At 42.8% G+C, this 22,717-nt stretch overlaps 1 protein-coding gene across 1 annotated transcript in view; it reads left to right on the forward strand.

Annotated features, from left to right (window-relative positions):
* LOC144753513 (VPS10 domain-containing receptor SorCS3-like) overlaps window positions 1-22,717 on the forward strand; it is a 2,605,581-nt gene that overhangs the window by 2,073,707 nt on the left and 509,157 nt on the right. Inside the window, exons 15-16 of the mRNA XM_078641177.1 lie at window positions 8,790-8,907; window positions 11,847-11,980. Coding sequence (XP_078497303.1) covers window positions 8,790-8,907; window positions 11,847-11,980 — 252 coding nt within the window. The remainder of the gene's footprint in view (window positions 1-8,789; window positions 8,908-11,846; window positions 11,981-22,717) is intronic.

Genomic DNA, 22,717 nt, shown 5'->3' on the forward strand with positions numbered 1-22,717 from the left:
TTAACTTATTGCTGCCGTCAGGGCCGCATGAAGAAAGAAAACGCCCACCAGGTATCTCATTTCGCTCACTAAATGAATCAAATGGCAACAGCACACCATCCTCATATAACTGCCCCATCATGAGAATTCCAGCCGGCTCCTCCCACTCTCCCAGCCTCCTCCAATCTGCCCCATGTGGTGACTCCATAAAATACTTCAGTGGGATCTCCAATGGGTATGGACACTTTGTTGTGACCCTCTTTTAGCTGCGAGTCCAACATTGTGGGCTACCCACAATTCTGCTGACAGAGCCCTTTCTGGCACAGGTAATCACAGTACTATTCAAGCCAGAAGATCTGATGCAAGGAACCCATCCCCCTGCTGCGCTGTACATCAAAGCTGACTAGCCACCCATTTCAATAGCCATTACAACTGAGCTGCAATATAGTAATATTCAAAGTCCGGTACCGATAATCCCCCATCTGCTCTGGGACGCAATAAAGTCTTTAAAGCTACTTGCCTCCATCCAGTTCCCCATAGGAACTCCATCACCAGTGTCAGAAGCTGCTTAAACTTCTCTGCAGGGATCCACACCGGTTGCACCCCAAACACATATAGTAGCCCGAGAGGGTCACCATCTTTAGTAGGTAAACGCTGCTCATTATTGACAAGGGTAGTGTACCCCAAAAGTCCAAATTGGCCTTTGTCCCCCAAACAATCTTGCCCACATCTCTCTCCAAGAGATCTGCTCTGTAATAATATATTTGCACCTCTAAATATGGAATACATCTCCCCTTCCATTCGATGTCCTTACTGTCTGCAGTTTTTCCCATCCCTGCTTGATGAGGAATAGACAGGACTTGCTCCAGGTCACCTTAAGGCCTGCCACTCTCTTTAAGGCGACTAGTAAATCCCTAGCTCCTTCAAGGTCTGTACCTGTGTTGCTGAGAAACAATATGAGATCATCTGCACATAAGGCTATGTGGTGGACCGTCCCTTCACAGTGAGTCATCGGCACCAATTACCAGTCCGAGCCTTAGCAGCTAGCGGCTCCATAGCCATTGCAACCAGCAATGGTGATAGTGGACACCCCTGTCTCGTCCCTCTTTCAACCACGTACCTGTCTGATATGATTTTTCCTGTCCAGACCCAAGCTGTAAAGTCTTTATACAATAGAGAGGTGCAGTCCACAACCTCCTGTCCTAATCCAAAGGCTCACATCACACTAAATAAATATTGCCGTTCAAGGCTATCAAAAGCCTTTTCAATGTTGATTGCAAGAACAGTGGCCTCCTCTTTGCAAGAATAGTTTGCTCCTATCACTCAAAACAGTCTCCAGACATTCATTGCCATATTGAGTGTCGGTATGAAGCCGGCCTGATCCCAATGTATGAGACCCGTCATATGTGGCAGTAGGTGAGTGGCCAGAATCCTGTTCAGGATTTTATAATCAAGATTAAGCAGTGACAGGGGGTGGTACACTGTCTTGTCCCATGCCTGTTTCCCTGGTTTAAATAAGGGAACAATCAGCACCTCCTTAGTGGTTCCCCCTTGTTTTGCCTGATTGTATAAGGCAACCAATCGGGGCCCCAGCAAATCTGAATATGCGGCATCAAATTTAATGGGGAACCATCTGTGCCCGGCGTCATATTCCTGGCCATGGCCTTAACAGCCCTTCTAACCTCACCAATCTCTATTTCCCTCCCCAAGACCTCTGCTTCCTCTATGTCCAGTGTTGTTAATTCGACATCCTCAATAAAGTTGGCAAGTTCTACAACTGTGGGGGATGCCTTACTCCTATAAACATCGGAATAGTAGTCACAGAAATTATCCTGCTGGCGATACCATATTTCACCCAATCCATCCTCATTTCTAAAATTACAGAACCCTTCTTAGCTGGGTTGGCCAGCCAGGCTAGTAGGGCCCCAGGTTTATCCCTTTCAGAGTGTGCTCTGATCATGTAATTCTTACAGTTGAAACAGTGCAGCCACTCCGCATGCCCCGCTACCTCCTCCCTGGCTTCGAGGAGTTCCCTCTGCACTGCCACATTCATCGGTTTATATCGTTCAATGAGATGTAAAGTTTGCTCTGTATGCAGTGTGTCTTGTAGCAGCGTTTGACTTACACCTACCGCTACTGCAATGCATCTACCCCTTAGCACCACTTTAAACGCTTCCCATTCTGCTGTAAGTGTTGAGGCAGTCCCTGCGTATTTTGCAAAGTATTGTTCGATAGCTGTGGGAATATCAGCCTGGTATACCTGGTCCTCCGGATTCTCTGGTCTAAGTCACCAAGTGGGAATCCCTGCTCTAGCCCTAGACAAACTGAGACATACCAACAAGGGGTTATGGTCCAAGACTGTATGCGCCAAATACTCGCTGCCCCTGACATATTCGTGTACATCAGGCATGCATAGAACGGCATCCAATCGGACATGTAGCTCATGCATGAGAGAGAAGTAAGAATAATCATGTTTCCCTGGATGCTGAGCCCTCCAAGAATCCCCACTGTTGTTACCAATCTATTTGTGTCCTTGCCACTCTATGAGCAGGGGATTCAGGAAGTGGGGGTGTGACCGGTCAAGTCCCACATCTTCAACACTATTATAATCCCCCCCCCCCAGTAGCACCGCAACACCTGCGCCAGCGATCGGGAAAGCTCTGCTAAAAATGAAGCCTGATCCACATTCGTGTGTATATACTCCCTATCGTGACATCTTTCCCATCCAACTTACCCACCACCACAGAATACCTCCCTTCCGGATCAATACATTCTCTGGTACATTGGAAGGAGACTCCGGCTCTCACCCACACCAGTACCTCTCTGGCAAAATCCAAATAGCTTGTATGAAATAGTTTCCCTCGCTAACACAGTTTCAGAGGAGCTCCTTCTCTCTCACTTGCATGGGTCTTTTGAAGTAATGCGATTTGTGCCCCTCTATGCACCAGAAAAGCATGCATCTTGTACATCTTTGACATAGAGTGCATCCCCCGGACATTCTAAGAGATACATTTATAATCTATGTTGGATCCTATGGGAATAGAATTTAATCATATCTATTTTCACATTTCCTTCGGTCACGCCTGGTCCCCTGTGAACATTCCCACAATAAACAAACTACCCAACTCCCTTATCCTGGAACTCCCTCCATCTGGACTCCCTCCATACCAAAGTGATTGGTCTCTCCAGGTCCCCGACTCTTGAGCGTCAATAATATACACCAAGGTCCCCCGCCCCTCTTTCTTCCATATGTCCCCAAGGTAACTTCCAAGAGTCAACCCAGCTCATCTACAGTGTGAGGAGTAACAACAGGCCTCTCTGTTTCTGACTCCTCTGCAGCACCCAGGATTGGTGCCCCGGGTTTAGGAGGTCGAGTCAATATTCTATGTGTTCTTTCAATGGCATAGAGTCAAGAGAGCCCTTCAGGTGCTATCTCTTTCTGGATCCAGTCCTCCAGAAACTGTACTATATCTTCTCCTTCTTCTCGTTCAGGCACACCAATTATGCACAAGTTGTTGTGACGTAATCTCCCATCTATGTCTTCTGCACAGGCCTCCAGTGCCTTAACTTTGGACGCCACTTCCGTGAGAGATTTTCGTAATTCCGTAACCTCCGATGGAATATCTGTGATCATTTTCTCCATGCCAGTGACCCGTTCTACTAGGCGAGGATGATCATCTTTCAGTAGTGCTAGGTCAGTGCCAATGGAGTCTCAAGTGCCTCCCGAGACGCCGTGATGGCCTTCATTATGTCGGCTAGCGTGGGCTTCATTGATGGCCCTCCTTTTACAGGGTCCATGGGATCCACCTCCTCATCAGTCTGGGTCCCCCCGCCTCCTGCAGGAACTGTGCCTGGCCCCTCCGTTTAGTGACTTTCCCCATGAGGGCCTTCCCCTCGTGGTGCCTACGGCTTAGGGGCCTCCTCAGCTTGTCCACAGGTCTCCACTTGTGCAATCATTCCCCAGCGTCCAATACTTGATAAGCTCAAGTGAATGGCACAGTGTTGTCCCCCTCCTCCATCCATAATGTGGGTTCACACAGCAGATCTATAGGCACCCATGGAGGAGCAGCATCCTACAGGCTCGTCGAGTGGGCCCTCACAAAACTCCGCTACACCGCATATGTCCTCCATCACTCTACCGGGCCCTCACCACTCCCCCTAATTTCGTGTCTAGGGGTCCCCCCAGCCACTCAGCTCCTACTCAGATCTCCACCATGGCCAGCCCCCATTCCGGTCCCTTGTGCACATGGCAGTGGTTCACTTCACCTGCACGTTACACTCGCCATGCAGGACTTCACCATCAAGACCCAACCAGCCTGTCCTCCCAGTCACGTCGGGCCCTAGCGGCCTGGGGTCCTCGTGTCACTGGAGGCTTCTGTACGCCTTCCTCCTAGGATGCTGCATGGGGCGGCCACTGGAACCATACCAATCAACCATAGGAGAGGGCCCTGAGCCCTTCTTTTCACTCAGTGCCCCCTTCCTCTTTTTAGGGTCTCAGCATCGGGCTCCAACAGTCTCTCAAAACCCTCTGCTGCAAGTCTCTCTACTTTAATGGGCAAGCGGACACTTCAAGAAAGCAGCGGGGGCAGGGAGTCTCCGTTACCTCCCCCCGGAGAGTGCACTCAAGTGCGAAGCCTGTCGTCGGTCACGCCCTGCTCGTGCATGCCTGGCTAATCAATTCATTTTCCTTTCACAGGGCTCGGCTCACCTTGAAAGCTGCCGGTGGTGGAGCAGTCCCTCAATGGCTCACCGGGAGGTCCCGTAGCAGCCCCGCTCCTCGCTACCCACTCCACTTCTTGATTTCCCACCAGGGCATAAGCTCAGCAGCCTGTCCTCATCTCACAGGCGCCATCTTAGCTGCAGCATCTCGGGGCCTTTGTATTGCCAGCAATCGCTGTATGTGGTGTTCCACCGCAAATCACCTCTCCTGCTTGCAGCTGCAGGTCCTTGAGGGGGTCAGCCATTGATTACACCTCGGGCTGGAATGCCAGGGGTTCAGGATCATGATAGACGAGGAAGCCAAGGGCCAGAGCTCCGAGACCCGCTTCCTCCTACATCAGCGCCAAGGCACGCCCCCGTTCTGCTTTCATGTTAGCACCCTAATATAGGTGGTATTGAAAATAGAACTGTGTTGTTATATTAATCCTGCACTTATTATGGAACGTCAACAATTTCAAGTTTTGTGTTGTCATCAGTGTTAAGGTCATGTGACTTCTAGTCCTGTGAACATTTAGGGTAAAAAGTCCTATGATGTCACTTCCTATGATGGCATAAGAGTCAAAGAGTCTGTGATGTTGCTTCTGCTACCCCTGGCATTTTGGTGAATTGAGGTCAAACGGAAACACCCCAAAGAGATTCACCTGGTCCAGTGTCTCTCTAATGGAAGGCACATGCTTGATCTGCACTGCCTGACTCTGAGTTGTGCAAGGTGGCCAGGTGGTAACATGTTAGTGCCTTACGAGACCCTCATTAATCCAATAAAATAAATCAAATGAGAGGTACAGTGCATCTGCTTTAAGACCACAAGGTCCTGGAGAAGACCATGCATTATCCCTGACTGACGCCTAATATATTTAACTAAGTATGCTTGCAATCCACAAGTTAAAGTGTTGATGAAATAAAAAACACACTAACAATCTACTTAACGGAGTGGAAGTCTTTTTTAAAGGAAGACAACAAAATGTGTGCCCGTAAAGGGATGACTCAAGAGATCCTCTAGTCTCACTTCTCAATTTATGTTCATGACGCCGTCGGACCCTCGACGCCACCTTTCGGTGCACCATAAATTTCAATAAAACCAAACACAACCGTAAAGAAATAAATGCGCTGTGCATCTATCCAATTTCAAAGCCTAATATATTTCATCATGTTTTTAAGATTGACTCCTCTACTAACCTGGTATTCTGCTAATCTAAATTGACCATTTAGGCTTATATCAAAAATAACACTTGCCAAGCCCAAGACAAAATCCCCTGCACAAGAGCACCCTAGTCCCATTATGCAAACTGAGGCCTACAGCAGAGTGAAACTGTAGACTACTTGCATACGCACCTGCACATGAGATAACAGAGCCCAGAGTTACAGCATGGCAGTTGTGGCTATCCCTCTGCGTCTGGATGGGCAGGGCAGGTCATTCGGGACTTTCTATAACTTCCTAAGTCAGAATAGCAGACCTCTGTCCACTGAAACAAATGCAGAAATATTAGAAGGACACGCCGCAAAGAGGGTTAGAAATCTAGCCAAACTGATATATGTTTTTCCCAGCCCTGAAGAGGAACATGTCGCTCAAATTTCCCATTAAATTGTTAATCCGGCCATTGTAAACATGCCACCGATGCTATTGTTTTCAAGATATAATCTTTTGCAAAATGTTAATAAAGAATTATCAGCCAGATTCATCATCGGCATGTTTTGAGAGTCTGTAATAGCGAATAATAAGGAATCGCTATTACAGACTCTCAAAACGGGATTCATGTAGGAATCGCAATATTTATTGCGATTCCTACAGCTTCCTTATTTGCGATTAGCTAATTGCTAATCGCAAATAAGGAATAACTCCCCATTCATTCCTATGGGCCTGAAGGCCCATAGGAATGAATGGGAAGACATATCAATGTGCGAATCGCTATTAGCGATTCGCATTTTGATTTTGCGATTTCAAGGGTGCAGGGGTGTCCAATGGACACCCTGTTGCACCCCTGAAATGTAAATGTAGCCTGATGTTGCGCACACACATGTCCAAAGGACATGTGTGTGTGTAACATACCACTTAGAAAAATGCACTAGAGTGCATTTTTCTACGTTTTCGCTATTTACCACGAAGTTACACTTCGCGGTAAATAGCGGCCAGAAATAGCGAATTCGCAAATAAAAAATGGTTAATGAATTGCATTTAAGGAATCTCAAATAGAGATTCCTTAAATGCAATTCCTCGCAAATATGCGATTCCGCAATTAGCGATTTTTGCATTTGGGATGATGAATCCCAAATGCAAAGATTGCGCTCGCAAAGGGCCAGATTCGCAGAATCTGGCCCTTTGCGAGCCGATTTTTCTTTCATGAATCTACCTGTTAAACACAAAAAAATGAAATCTAGCCAAATGATGGTTTTAAAAAATCCCACCGTTGACATCGACAATGCCCTTTTTCTACTGACATTGTGAAGAGGAAGAATGCTCACATCAAAGCAGACTGGCCAGATTCAGGTCTAGAATTTAAAAAGCATCAAAAGTTGACATTTATTTATTTGTTTATTCACAAATTTGTTTAGCGTCATCGAGACCCAATGACAGCCGAACACCTTGTATCAAAACAAAATGTTAACACAAGTTACATATTAATAGGCATTGGTAAAATGTGTAAATTATATAAAATATTAATAATAGCAGAAGTTAAACACAATGGTAAGTAATATCGGCACGAATAGGTTTAAGAGGTAATTCAAATTAAGATTGCAAGTGACACAATTTACAAATATTCCTAAGAATTAGCAAAAGTTGCGATTCTTCTACTAAGTATTGGGAAAAAGAGAAGAAACAGTTCTCGGGTAGTGGAGGTTGGATCATTGGAAGGTGTGGGTACTGAAGGCGAGATCAATTTATGTTAAACTTCAGTCAAGATTGAAATACGCTAGAAAAGTGAGACTCAGTTCTTGTTTGAAGGCGACACATGAAGGGCTGGTGTTGATAATAGGACCGATGTAGTTCAGATATACTGTTTCGGATTAGTTTTGAAGAGAAGCATTTAAAGTTTAAAGGAAGTAGTAGAGCTCCCAATATGGTTAATTTCTGTTACAAGCAGTTTGTCAATTGCCTTTTAAGGATTTTATTGACAATAAAAGAATGTTGGAATGTGCTTCTGGGTTCAACAATGAGCCATTTTGGAGATGGCAAGATTGGATTGGTGTGAGCAGGTATATGGGTGCCTGAAACTAGTATAGCTTCCGTACTGAGAATTGTCATTAGTTTGCCAGGTGGATAATATGAACCCCATACAGTAGTGAATGGCCAGGCTATAATCTTGAAAGATCTTGTAGCACTGTTGTAAGGTCCTCTGCAGGTATAAGTGACTTCATTCCTCTAAGTAGTTTTTTGATAGTGAATATGTGTGTGCAGCTAGGGTCAGGCCCTTATGCAGGATGAAGCATACTGACATGACGTTCTCTATAATGAAGGGCTTGCAGTCAAGCATTTTAGAGATGTCTAGCCAGGCTTGGAAGGAATGCCACTTAAAGGAGAGGAGAGTATAAATAATTCCATTTTATGGGGGTTAACTTTAAGAGGTGTAGTGACGTCCCTGATTTGTGATCTAGTGTTTGGCCCGGAGCACCATGTCTTCTGGAGACTTTAAATAGAGTTTTCTGAAATTGGCATAACGGTGGAAAGAGAGGTTTGCTCGTCTCAGTAGAGAGCTGAAAGGTTTCATGTAAAGTCTGAAGAGCATCAGGGATGGTACTGATGTACAGCTTGCTGGAAAGTAGAACCTTTGAAGACATAGCTCAAAGGTTCGAACATTAGACCTGTTGTGAGCAGTTCTGGAGGTAATAATCAACCATCTAAAGACTGTACCACTTCACACAGTTGATATAGTGCCACCAGTGATGGTTGTTTCTGATCTCAACAGGTAAGCATCTGATGTAGTGCAGGAATTTAGAATTGAAGCAGTGCATGTGTGTAAAAAGCCATTGCTGTTTTGAGCGAAGTTTGAGCTAATTATACTACCTAATTCCATTTTCTACCTTTATTTAACAGACCTAAATGTCACCATTTTAGTGGATAATAATTGACTCCTCCTCTCTTTTTCTATACCTAGAGTTTTTGGTCACTTTAGCCTCCGTTCAGAGTGGCAGCTCGTGAAAGTGGACTACAAATCCATCTTTGGGAGAAGATGCAATGAAAATGATTTCCAGACTTGGCATCTGCACAACCAGGTAATACAATGAAAATACGCTAAATACAGAGATGAATCTTGCATTCATCTGTGTATATGTATCCTTTGGATATTGTTAACATGATATTTTTCAGCCACTTATGAGCAAAAAGTATCCAAATAAGTACAGTGGTGGCTGATATAGTTAGTGTCTGTCTGTTAACCACTAAGGTTAGTATGTTTAAGGGGCTTTTGTCAGCTCAAATTATATATCGGTAATGCGTTTACCACTGTTGCATTCTCAGAATAGAGGGTTGTTCATAGTGGTAACATTGGAGGGAAATGTCAGATAATAGGCAAAACCAAAATTTTGTTGGTTAGCCAAACACAGAATCTGGATTTGGTCATTGTTTTGTGTCTGGAGTAAGTTAGAGTGCAAAAGTATATCTGGTTGTAAATTTCTGTACGGGGACTCCCTGGCGGGTGAGGTTGTCAATAGCAGGACCAAGTATATTTTTGGAATCGCAATGATGAGAGAACACTCGTAAAATTAATGGAAATGTAGGGGAAAGGGGTTGTCTAAGGGGAAAATGAATAAATAAAAAAAGGTTAAATAATTCAAGTGCACTTTATTGTTATATTTCCAAATGCAGAATTATACGTTATATTCCAATACATGTCTATTGTGTAAATGGATAGCGAAGTGAGTTCTCCTGCCAATCTGCCACAGTTGAAGAGATGAGAATTCATGAAAACTCGGATATGTCCTCAGACAAATGGGTTCAATCACACGGTCTCTTGTATGTGTCAGTTTAACTTACATGGGCAAATGTTTCTTTTTTAAAAGTACAAATTCACTTTTGCGGTTCAGAAAAAAAGCGAATTTTACTGTAATAGATTATGAATGGTATGCTGTGTACAATTATGCATGTGGTCACATGCACAGTTGCTCAGTATATTCATTATGTATGTGGAAATCGCTGGATGAGAAGGTGTGTTTATTGCTGCATTCTAATAATGTACTTAGAATATTTTCTACAATTAAAAATACTCACTCAAACTAGATGTAAACGTGCACAGCAAGAGCAAGACGAAACTTTCATAAAGCCAAAGCATACATTTAACAAAGCGACTGATAAAAATATTGGAAATTGTCTTGCAAATCACTTAAAAATAATCTCATATTTGGAGAAAGTGAGCATTTTAGAGAACATTGCTAACAGGAAACATGGCATGATGTGAAAGCTGGTGGGGATCTAAATCTAATTAACAATGTTCAGGAGCCGCCGCAAGATAAATCTTTCAATGCATTGCACTGGTAGAAATAAATTTAAAAAATGCCAGCTAACTCGAGCTAGCTGATTTGTAATTTCTATAATGATGCTGTCATTGGAGGGGGCATTGGTTTACTGCGAGCTCGATGTTAACTGCTCATTGCAAAGGAAACGCAGAACTACGGCCCCTAAAATAGACTTCGATTATAACAAGAGTAAGGGGCAGATTTACAATCCTTGTGCTGCTGGTGCTTAACGTTGCGTGACGCACCGGCGGTCCAACCTGCTAAGTGATATTTAGAAGCACAGGTAAACTCACCCTTCGTGACTTGACATGTGCTTGTAAATATTGCCCCTTTTCTTGCAACACTTTGCATGTTAGAGGCGTGACATGGGTGTTGCTGTGTGTGTTCCCATGCAACACCCAAGTCCACTGATGCATATCCAGATTTACGAGGAATCGTAAATCTGGAAATGCGTCAGAATGCTATGCCACCCTAGAGGTGGTATAACGAGGTGCAACGAGGAGAAATGTTTGAATTTTTCCTCGTTTTTTTTCCTTTTTCAATGCATGCTTCATTCTACAGCACAAATTGGAAGAGGAAATCACCTCAAGTTATTGTTTTTGTTCAGGAAGGTAGCCCTCCCTGCACAAAAATAATCTCCCCACGATGCAGGCATCCTTGCACCATGGTGCAAGAGTGCCTGCGCCAGTGCGTGGCAGCAGTTTGTGCGCCAGCGCAGGGAGTAGCACAGAGATGTGACATATTGTTATAAATATGTTGCATCCCTGTGCTCTGAAACTAATGTAGAGTGGTGCAGCAAAATGAGTTGCGGCAATGCGCGGTGTTAGTTTCTTGAAAATATGCCCCTAAGTGATTTTTCTTTAAGGATCGTCATCTATTCATATATTGATTGTGCCAAAAGCTATTTTTGTCTTCAAAATGTTAATTCGGCTAAGACATTATTAATGTTCACATATGATGCAGTTTCTAAGCAATATAGGTTTTTGTTCTCTATTATGCCTTGCAAGAGTACATTATGGACAGTGAGGCGCTATAATGAGTGTAAAAAATGTTTGTATTTTGATACTATAGCTTCATAACGAGCATCTTACTTCAGTCCTTCTGGACATGAATAGCTCTTCCTTTCATTCCATACCTATGGCCGATGGTAAAATCACCTTTCTGCCAGAAGTAAATTGTCGAGGGAATTCTTAATATTTGGAGAGCTAAATACAGTTGTGAAATGGGTGTTGCACGAATTAACACACTGTGGACCTATGCACTGTGCACACCTCATCCATTTAGCCATTTATATTTAGGATCCCATGTTTGGAGAATGAGGAATATATTTATGCTGTTCTGATTGTACAGCTTCACATTTCAAAATTTTCGGAGCTAGGCTGGGACCCCCAAAAGAGTTTCAAACATGCAATGGATTGAATATGTTGAAAAGTACCAGGATATGCACATTAATTGATAATATGAGAACAGCACCAGTTGCACTTGTGTTACAAATATTTACTATCAGATGATTTAGGAATTTTTAAATTCCTGAAAGAAATTAATTTTTCCATAAGTTTATTGTAATGATTTTGTAGATAACTAAAGCACAAGAAAAAAATATGACTTTGTGTATAAATGGAATGATGCGATATAGCTAGGAAGGATATGTAATTGAATTGCACAGTTTTAATCTCAAGTTTTGTGCAATTTCCTTAAAGGGGGAGCTCTGTGTTATGGGAGAAAGGAAAACGTACAGGAAGCGCAGACCAGGAGTACAATGTTCACTAGGAAGAGACTACTCCAGGTACATTATATCAGAGCCCTGCCTCTGCTCTGACTGGGATTTTGAATGGTGAGTACTTCACCCCTTCTATTTTATTTTTGAAACGATATAAGACAATGTACTCTCCATGCTCATGCTACATTTGATACTTTTAAATATTGGTCCTTGTGAAAAAGCATTCCTGTTACATTACAAGGGACACATAGAGAGGTTATAATTAATGTGTTTATTCAATTGTGAGACTCCAAATTGTAACGCTCTTAGTATCCCGCAGAAGATGATATATATATATATATACATTGAAAAAAACAAAGGTTAAAGGAATGTTATTGTTAGAAAATAAGACAAAAACAAAGGTGACATGAAGGTTCTGGTTAGGCTCAGATTTCACTTGTTGAAAACCATACAAATTCAGCTTTTATAATTAGCTGAGCTAACTATAACTTACACTGCTTATGACCTCGCATAAATTACCGCAAGGATAATGAAACACTTACACTCACAGGATGATGTCATCAGTGATGTCATTTGAGATGTCATCAGTGATGTCACTAACCATGTAATGATTGATGTAATATGTGAGGTCAGAAGCAGTGCATTGCAGGGGCGTACGTTATAGTTAACTCAGTTAAATATAACTGCTGAATTTCTATGTTTTTGTATGAGTAGAATCTGAGCCTAACTATAACATCCATGCAACCTCTGGTTTTTTTCAGTGAATTTCTTCATTTTTTTAATTCTAACTTTTTTTACCTGTGTGTCAGTGTCCCCCCCCTGGTCTAAGTGTATGTATGATGGAGTGTCTGAATGTGTCAGTGAATGTATCAGTTAGTGCTTGGGTGTGTGAGTATATCTATGAGTATGTCCCACGGTGTCTGAGTGTATGGATGAGTGAGTGCCTGAGTGTGTCACTAAATGCATTGTGTTTGCTTGGCTGTATCAGTATATTTATGAATTTGTCCTGGGATATCTGAGTGTATCTACCAGTGAGTGTGTCAGTGAATGCATTACTATGTGTTTGGGTGTGTTAGTGTATGTATAAGTAAGTCACAAGTTGTCTGAGTGTATTTATGATTAAGTATCAGAGTGTGTCAGTGATCACATCAATGTGTGCTTTGGTGTGGGAGTGTATGTATGAGTGTGTGCTGGGGTATCTGAGTGTATGTGTGAGTGAGTGTCTGAGGGAGTCAGTGAATGCATCAGTGTCTCTGCTTGCTGTGTCAGTACATGTATGAGTGTTTACTCAGGTGTTTGAGTGTATGTACGGGTGAATGTTTGAGTTAATCAGTGAATGCATCAAGGTGTGCTTGCTTGTGTCAGTATATGGATGAGTGTGTCTTGGGGTGTCTGAGTGTATGTATGAGTGAGTGACTGGGTGTGTCAGTGAATGCATTAGTGTATACCTGGGGGCCTCAGTGTATGTATGAGTGTATCCTGGGCAGTTAACTGTAAGAATAAGTGTGTGCATGGCTGTATCAGTGTATGAATCCGTATGTGAAAGGTATGCATAAATGTGCTTCTGGTTGTCTCAGTATATGCTTCAGTGTGTGTCCGAGTGTGTCAGTGTATGTGTCAGCAATGGACTGGGTGTGTCAGTGTAGGTATCAGTGTGCTCCTGGGTGTGTCAGCCTTCGCATCAGTGTGTTGCTGGGTGTCTCATTGTATGCATGAGTGTGTGTCTGGTTGTGTCAATGTATGCATCATTGTCTACTTGTGTGTCTCAGTGTATGCATCAGTGGGTATATGAGTGAGTGTCTGAGTATGTCAGTGAATGAATCCGTGTAAGCATGAGTTTCTGAGTGTGTGTATATATAGGTGAATCCTTGCTATGTTAGTACATATGAGTGTGTGGTTGAGTTTTGTAGTGTTTCCAGCAATATCTGTTAATATGTCTTATTGCATGCATTATATACCTAAGTAAACAGTCAGTTGACTATATAACTGACAAAAATGAATCAATCTGTAATAAAAGAGAAATACATGTTATTCATACATAATATTAACTTACACAGTACGGTATAACTTTCTGTAATACCAAAGGAAATGATGGCTGGAGCGTTGACATTACAAGCACTCACCCCCAGTCAACTGATCTGGGTTTAATCCATCACCATTCTGTAGCCCACTCTGTCACCCCAGTTCAGACATGGCCATATGCAAATCAGTCTGACCCTGTGCCTCATGGGAACAGTCCAGCCCGAACTGCCAAGCCATGCCTTCCCTGGACCGGAAACAAGCTACCGAGGACCGGTTTCTGGCATTTCAGCCGTCTTCAACCCGGCTTGCTTGAATCCAGTGGCAAAGTGAGCAAGTGACTCACGTCTGAGCATACCCTGCCAACTTATGGCGAACAAAGAAAAACCAAAGGACATGATGGACGGAGCGTTGACAATACAAGCACTCACCCCCAGTCAACTGATCTGGGTTTAATCCATCACCATTCTTTAGCCCACTCTGCCACCCCAGTTCAGACATGGCCATATGCAAATCAGTCTGACCCTGTGCCTCATGGGAACAGTCCAGCCCGAACTTCATGTGCAAATCATTCTGACCCTGTGCCTCATGGGAACAGTCCAGTCCGAACTTTCTGTAATAGAAATGTTTTTTGTTCATAATAATCAAGCAGAAACAGTGTTCACAAGGAACTCATTTAATCTAATTAATACACTTTTATGCAAGGGGTTTGATTTCTTGCGTGATTTAAACAGAAGCAGCATACAATAAAAAGTCAAGCCATATATCACTTAGTTACTACCATTTGTGATGACTGACAAAGCCTATGCCTCAGGAGAAGACAACCTACGTACAACAATAATTTTGCTGTACCCACTTCAGCCGAAGTGAGGGTTATTTATTTTGCATAGACAGTATTAGAAAAGTAGCCAAATATATAAATAAATTCTGATGGGTATTCACACTAAATGCATTTTATATTTGAACATGACTTTGTGACCCCAGTGAAGTGACCATAACCAAAACAGTGCAATATTTGTGGTGCGACTAAAGAAGGAGGCAATTGGTTATTGAAATTTCAGGGAAGCCCTTTGGATATTTGATCAAATCTTTTGTTCCTAGAAAACCTTTCTGGTTTGCTGGGGCTCTCCCTTTGTAGCTGTCAAACTACAAAGGGAGAGCCCCAGAAAACTTTATATATTTTTACTTTTATAATACTGTTTCCCCACTTCAGCTGAAGTGGGTACAGCAAAATTATTGTTGTACGTGGGTTGTTTTCTCCTGTGTATTAAATGAGTTCCTGGGAACTCTGTTGTTGCTTGAATAGCAATACCAAGTTCGCAAGGACATACAGGGTTGCTCTTGTTTTTTGTTAGATATGTTCATAATGAAGCATTACACAGCTGTAACATAGTTAAGAACTTATACATTTAATTTAGGCATTTCATTTTCCCTATTTTACTGTTCTCAGCTTCCATACTTTTATACATCATAAATGATGTACTACACAAAGCTTCATCCTTGAACACTGGGGAAAGAAACAATCATCTAGATTATAGAAAAAAAACAGAACTGAATTATATGGCACCATAAATAAGTGACACTATGCCTTGTACTCACTACAAATATTTAATTTAGTATTTTAGCTATAGCTACTGAACTAATTATGAAAACATAAAAGAAAAAAGAAAACGTTATGATATTGCAAGTAGTCCATTACACGAAATAGATGTCAAGCACATTTGAATTTTGGAGTCTGTTTTGAAGACATAGCACCCCTGGTAGCCCAAATGTTGTCTTAAACACCGATGATCCATGAAGAACAAACATTTATTCTTCTTGTTCCAAAACTCCAAGGATGACAATAATGAATTCATCTGCATCATGTTGAGTGTTGAGAGTAAACCACTATAGAGCCACTACATATGTCTACTAGATCTCAAATGCTTGAAGCAGAATGTACTGTAGTCCTACAACTATGTAAAACATTCCAGCCAATGACACAGTTGAGAGAGGATTTTTGTGCTCAGCTGTATGTTGAATTGCATTCTTAAGATGTGGTAAATGGAAAAGTACACTGAGAACAACTTTAGCATAGCAGTTGACACATTACTATTTTTCAACTGGAAACCTACAATATCTTCCTCTTTCTACAGTTTTTTCTTCTTAACACCGCCTTCCTTGTCTTATTTTTGTTTCCTTGGAGGAACAACCATTGATGCTTTTGCAAGCTTCCACTTAGGACAGATTTTCTGTTTCTCATAAACAGAATAATGTCCTAATGAGAAGCATATACACTTCTTAACCGATTGTACTCTCTGACACAACATGCATGAACACTAACTTTCTTTTGTTATGTTACGTTACAGGGTATTTGTAAAGCGCACGGCGACTCCTGAGAGTGTCCGAGTGCTGACATGACCCCATAGACAGAACAGTGGGATGTATGTCAGTACAACGCGTTCTAAAAGATCGCGGTAATTGACAACGCGGGCATTACAACGCAAGTCGATACAACGACTTGCGTTGGAGGGCGCGAATTTTGGAATCTTATAATTCTATATTCCAACACCAGTCCACGTAACAGTAGGGAAGGTGTTGGAATATAAAATTACAACATTCCTTGCCCCACAGCGCCATCCAGCGCAAATCGTAGTAACGACTTGCGTTGTAATGGCAGTGTTATAAAGGCACTGCGGTGTAAACACCGCGTTCTAAATGATGTTTACCGAACAGTGTACACATTGGCGGGTGCTTCATCTAAAGTTAAAAAATGTCACATTTTTAGCTTTCTTCTAAAGCTAAGGAGATCTTGCACCTGTCTCAGGGAGGGCAGCAGGCTATTCCATAGCTTTGAGGCCGCAACCTGGAAAGAGCGTCCGCCCATACGCGCACAAGCCAACTTAGGCACGATCGACAACCTCTGAATCGAGGACCGCAAAGTTCTGGATGGGGCATAGGGCTGAATTCTGTTCCTGATATATTGGGCCCCTATGTTGTGAAAGGCTTTAAAGGCCAGCACCAGGGCTTTAAAATTAACCCTCTTTCGCACTGGGAGTCAGTGCAGGGACATCAAATAAGGCATCATGTGTGTCCTTGGGTCAACCTTAAGAACGGCCCTTGCTGCCACATTTTGTACCACCTGCAGGCAGCCGAGAATGTAATCAAAGAGGCCTAGGTACAGAACATTAACATAGTCAAACCTTAACATTATCAGGGCTTAGACAACGGTTTTCCTATGCAAGACTGGAAGTAGGGGGATGAAATTCCTCATCATTTTCAGTAGCCCAAAACATGTGCCTGCCCCTGCTTGGACCTGGGACTTCATGGACATGTCAGCATCCCATTTCACCTCAAGGTTTTTTACGGTGGTGACTGGGATGGCCGGGGGGGACATCTCCTGGGGCTACCACTGGTGCCATTCCACACCAGGGCTATGGCCGAAGAAAATGATTTCTGACTTTTCGGAGTTGCATAGTAGTTGATTTTCCCTAAACCAGGCGAACACCTTTGTCAGGCAATTGTTTATTTCACTTCCTCTCAGAGCATCATCCTTCTTGCAGGTAAAAAAAACAACTGCATGTAGTTGGCATAGGATATAACTTTAGCTCTGTGTCCATCTGCCAGTAGGTCAAGTGGAGCCATATATAAGTTGAACAAAGTTGGGCTCAAAACAGAGCCCTGTGGCACTCCTACCCTCATCGGGAGATAGAGGCAGAAAAAGGGGGGACCATACTGTTTGCTGGCGGCTTTCCAAAAAGAGGGAAAACCTCCTAAGGACGGTGCCCCCGATGCCACAGTCCTGAAGTCTGTGCAGAAGTAAAGAGTTCTCGTTTTCATTAAAATCAACCAAAAACAAACCGGACAATGTTCTTACTCAAGACAATGCTACATGTGACATACCTTTTTTGAATACTGTACTTCCAATATTAATGAAAGCTGCATCTACACTTAAACCTTGTGATTTATGGATAGTTACAGCATACGCTAGAGAAAGGGGAAAGTGCTGTTGCCGGACATAAAATTCTTCTACAAGCAAAAAATGTACAATACATCAGCCAAACTGTTTCACACCATCAATCTGATGAGATTGTATGGCTAAGTATTCCACCTCATTCCTATTTGGTAAATTAATTAAATCAACCACTTTACCCATCCCACCATTTATTAATCCTTCCTTAACATGTTAATTATGCTTCAAAATTACTCTACAGTTTTTGCATACACAGCAGTCCTAGATACAGATTTCTCCAATGGATCTAATTTTGAGTGCAATTTTCCTCTTAGAAGTATTGTCACTCCCTGGTGTTCCATTTTGTAAACAGCTGTGAGATCAAACCTTTCTTCTTTCTCCAGTTTCTGTAATTCTTCATTAAAACTGGAACATTCTTAAACAGACTATAGCTTTACCTTCTTAAAAGAACTGGAACTTTAGCTGTGCTGCTGTGTTCATAGAGGAGAAAAAAAAATTATAATGCGACTTTCTAAGGTACCTTTCCCCTCCTTTGTCAGAACTCCTTCAGAATATTTCCATATTCCATGTAGGATGCTTGAGCCTTATTCCTCAGTAGTTCTCTGCAATCAAAGTTTAGCCAAATGTTGACAAGTGTCTTGATAAAAGGGTGTCCCTTCACGGGGGTTGCAGTAGGTCACCAAAGACAATTAACTGCTTTTCTCAAAAAAGCATGTTGTACTCTGTTCTTAAAATATGTAGTATTTTCAAGTGAACAAAAGCAAGCATTAAGTTTGAGACCATACTCACCTCATCAATGAGAAAAAGCTTCACTTTCTTGAACACTTTTGACACCTCATGACAAGCTTCACTGGATAACTTTTGGTATTGAAATTTATTGTCATGTTCAACAGATGACATAAGTAGTCGAAGAAGAGTAATTCCTTTCATATTATATGTAGCTAATCCAGTTGGTGCTGTTACTGCACACAATACCTTTGACTGTGTTGTCCTCTGTGGGTAAGTAGTAAGACTTTTAATTAAAAAGCTTTTGCCTGTGCCAGCTTTACCACTGATATATAGTAGGATTAGCTTAAATGAAGAGCATTCACATTCTTTCTTGACATGCAGAAATCCATTCTCTATTTTATCTTTTATTTCGATATTAATTTCTCTGTTCATCATTTAGTTGTACTACAAATTGTTCGAAATCAATACTTTCCTCTCTTGCTTGTTGCATTACAGTCTTCACCTCATTCATAGCTATGGCAGCTTCATTTTGAATAACTGACTGTCCAAGGGGATTTTGACTCAGTGGTCCAGAACTTTGGCTGCTTTGTGCACTCTCCTTAGCAATATCCTAAGCAATAGTTTCTCCCTGTTCAATATCATCTTTAACATTTGCAAGGAGTTTGGGAAGACTGAACACCAAATGCTGTCTTTTACAGCATTGAAAGAATGTTCATAGCAGACATTGTCTCCAAGTAGATCTGATTCAGCATCCAAAGCCTTGAGGTGCCAAATAGAAAAAGTTATCTTCTGTCTTTAGTTGGACAAGTCAGTTTTCTGTGGTTAATTAGATTTCCTTCAGCATCTTTCACCAAACAACCAACACATCCAACTTCTGCATATTTTCCTTTTTCTATGTTTTCTGTTACATTGCTTCGCATACATAAAGTAACAAACCAAGCAGAAGTGATGGAGTTGTCAGCAACAAATTGTTGATGCACATTTGCATTCCACATCTTCAGAATCACAGGGTTGTAGTCATTAATATACTTGGAAGCAACTGTTCTTCTCAGATTGCTTGTGTTTTTCAGTATTTTGTGTGTCAGCATATGTCTGACTGCAGCTGTTCACTCTTCCTTGAGAAATGACAGGTCGTAGGAATCCAATCGGCATCTCGCGTAAAACTTGCTGTCTCAAGCCATTTTCACCACCATCTTTTGGGATGGTGCATATTACATACTGTTCTATAAAAGACAAGCCAGTTTGATCACTGTCTAAAAGTCAGTGAATCTTTGATCAATAATAGCATGTGAACATGAGGAGCACCTCTTGCTTGGTACTCTTTTCACCAAAAGAAATCAGTCACTTCCGCAAGAGGAGGATTTCTTTAGTTGCAGATGCAAGACAGCATAGCTTTAAACCTGTGGCAAAAATATCTACAAACATTAGCAGGATCCAAGGAGCAAAGTTCTGTTGCTGTCTTTACATTAATGTCCTTAATGTTTGAGTTCACTTCTCTCAAAAATTCAATCAGGTCATCCCATACGTACTGAGCACAACTGATTGTCAGAAACCAAGTAGTTGCACCTAAGTTTCTTAACATACATTTGAGTTCTCCATGACAATGATAACAATATTTGTTGGTGCCACGTTGGCACACCATGAAGTTAATTAAGTTGAAGTTGTACTCTAAGTTTTCATCCTTTTCATGAACTTTCCTTTTCAGAAAGATTTTGAAGATTTACTCATATCTTTAACATGTAGTTTACAGCATATGAACGTCCAGACAAGTCACTCTCAAATAGAAGATGGAAAATGTATGGTATGCACTGGCAAAATCTTGGATCCTCTGAATATAATCGTTTTGACCAGTATTCAGCTGCTAGTATCTGTACAGATTCATAAAAGGGGGTGGTGATGGACAGAGCATCTGAATTAAGCAGAACACTCCTACCCAGTCAAAAGATCAGGGCTTGATCCATCACCGTTTTTTAGCTCACTGCACCATCCCAGTTCAGAACCTGGCTACATGCAAATTAGTCTGTCCCTGGCCCAGTGCATCATGGGAACAGGGCAGACCAAACTACCAAGCCAATTCTTTACTGGAAAGGAAACAAGCTTCCGGGGACCGGTTTCTGGCATTGCAGTCGTCTTCGGCCCGGCTTGTTTGAATCCTGATGGTGCAGTGAGCAAGGGACTCATGTCTGAGCATACCCTTCCACACCTGTAGTGGCCAAAACGATTCATAAAAGGGGGTGGTGATGGACAGAGCATCTGAATTAAGCAGAACACTCCTACCCAGTCAAAAGATCAGGGCTTGATCCATCACCGTTCTTTAGCTCACTGCACCATCCCAGTTCAGAACATGGCTACATGCAAATTAGTCTGTCCCTGGCCCAGTGCATCATGGGAACAGGGCAAACCAAACTACCAAGCCAATTCTTTACTGGAAAGGAAACAAGCTTCCGGGGACCGGTTTCTGGCATTGCAGCCGTCTTCGGCCCGGCTTGCTTGAATCCTGATGGTGCAGTGAGCAAGGGACTCATGTCTGAGGATACCCTTCCACACCTGTAGTGGCCAAAACGATTCATAAAAGGGGGTGGTGATGGACAGAGCATCTGAATTAAGCAGAACACTCCTACCCAGTCAAAAGATCAGGGCTTGATCCATCACCGTTTTTTAGCTCACTGCACCATCCCAGTTCAGAACCTGGCTACATGCAAATTAGTCTGTCCCTGGCCCAGTGCATCATGGGAACAGGGCAGACCAAACTACCAAGCCAATTCTTTACTGGAAAGGAAACAAGCTTCCGGGGACCGGTTTCTGGCATTGCAGCCGTCTTCGGCCCGGCTTGCTTGAATCCTGATGGTGCAGTGAGCAAGGGACTCATGTCTGAGCATACCCTTCCACACCTGTAGTGGCCAAAACGATTCATAAAAGGGGGTGGTGATGGACAGAGCATCTGAATTAAGCAGAACACTCCTACCCAGTCAAAAGATCAGGGCTTGATCCATCACCGTTTTTTAGCTCACTGCACCATCCCAGTTCAGAACCTTTTTGAATCGTTTTGGCCACCACAAGCGTGGAAGGGTATGCTCAGATGTGAGTCCCTTGCTCACTGCACCATCAGGATTCAAGGAAGCCGGGCCGAAGACGGCTGTAATGCCAGAAACCGGTCCCCGGAAGCTTGTTTCCTTTCCAGTAAAGAATTGGCTCGGTAGTTTGGTCTGCTCTGTTCCCATGATGCACTGGGCCAGGGACAGACTAATTTGCATATAGCCGGGTTCTGAACTGGGATAGTGCAGTGAGCTAAAAAACGGTGATGGATCAAGCCCTCATCTGTTGACTGGGTAGGAGTGTTCTGATTAACTCAGATACTCTGTCCATCACCACCCCCTTTTTGAATCGTTTTGGCCACCACAAGCGCGGAAAGGTATGCTCAGATGTGAGTCCCTTGCTCACTGCACCATCAGGATTCAAGCAAGCCGGGCCGAAGACGGCTGTAATGCCAGAAACCGGTCCCCGGAAGCTTGTTTCCTTTCCAGTAAAGAATTGGCTTGGTAGTTTGGTCTGCCCTGTTCCCATGATGCACTAAGCCAGGGACAGACTAATTTGCATATAGCCGGGTTCTGAACTGGGATGGTGCAGTGAGCTAAAAAACGGTGATGGATCAAGCCCTGATCTGTTGACTGGGTAGGAGTGTTCTGATTAACTCAGATACTCTGTCCATCACCACCCCCTTTTTTAATCGTTTTGGCCACCACAAGCGTGGAAGGGTATGCTCAGATGTGAGTCCCTTGCTCACTGCACCATCAGGATTCAAGCAAGCCGGGCCGAAGACGGCTGTAATGCCAGAAACCGGTCCCCGGAAGCTTGTTTCCTTTCGAGTAAAGAATTGGCTTGGTAGTTTGGTCTGCCCTGTTCCCATGATGCACTGGGCCAGGGACAGACTAATTTGCATATAGCCCGGTTCTGAACTGGGATGGTGCAGTGAGCTAAAAAACGGTGATGGATCAAGCCCTGTCTGTTGACTGGGTAGGAGTGTTCTGATTAACTCAGATACTCTGTCCATCACCACCCCCTTTTTGAATCGGTATCTGTACAGGCCGGTCATCATAGGAGCCAACTGCTCCAGTGGGAGTCATTTGGGGAAAACAGCGAGCCTCTAAGAT

This window comes from Lissotriton helveticus, chromosome 5_1 (genome assembly GCF_964261635.1).
Source record: "Lissotriton helveticus chromosome 5_1, aLisHel1.1, whole genome shotgun sequence".
NCBI lineage: Eukaryota > Metazoa > Chordata > Amphibia > Caudata > Salamandridae > Lissotriton > Lissotriton helveticus.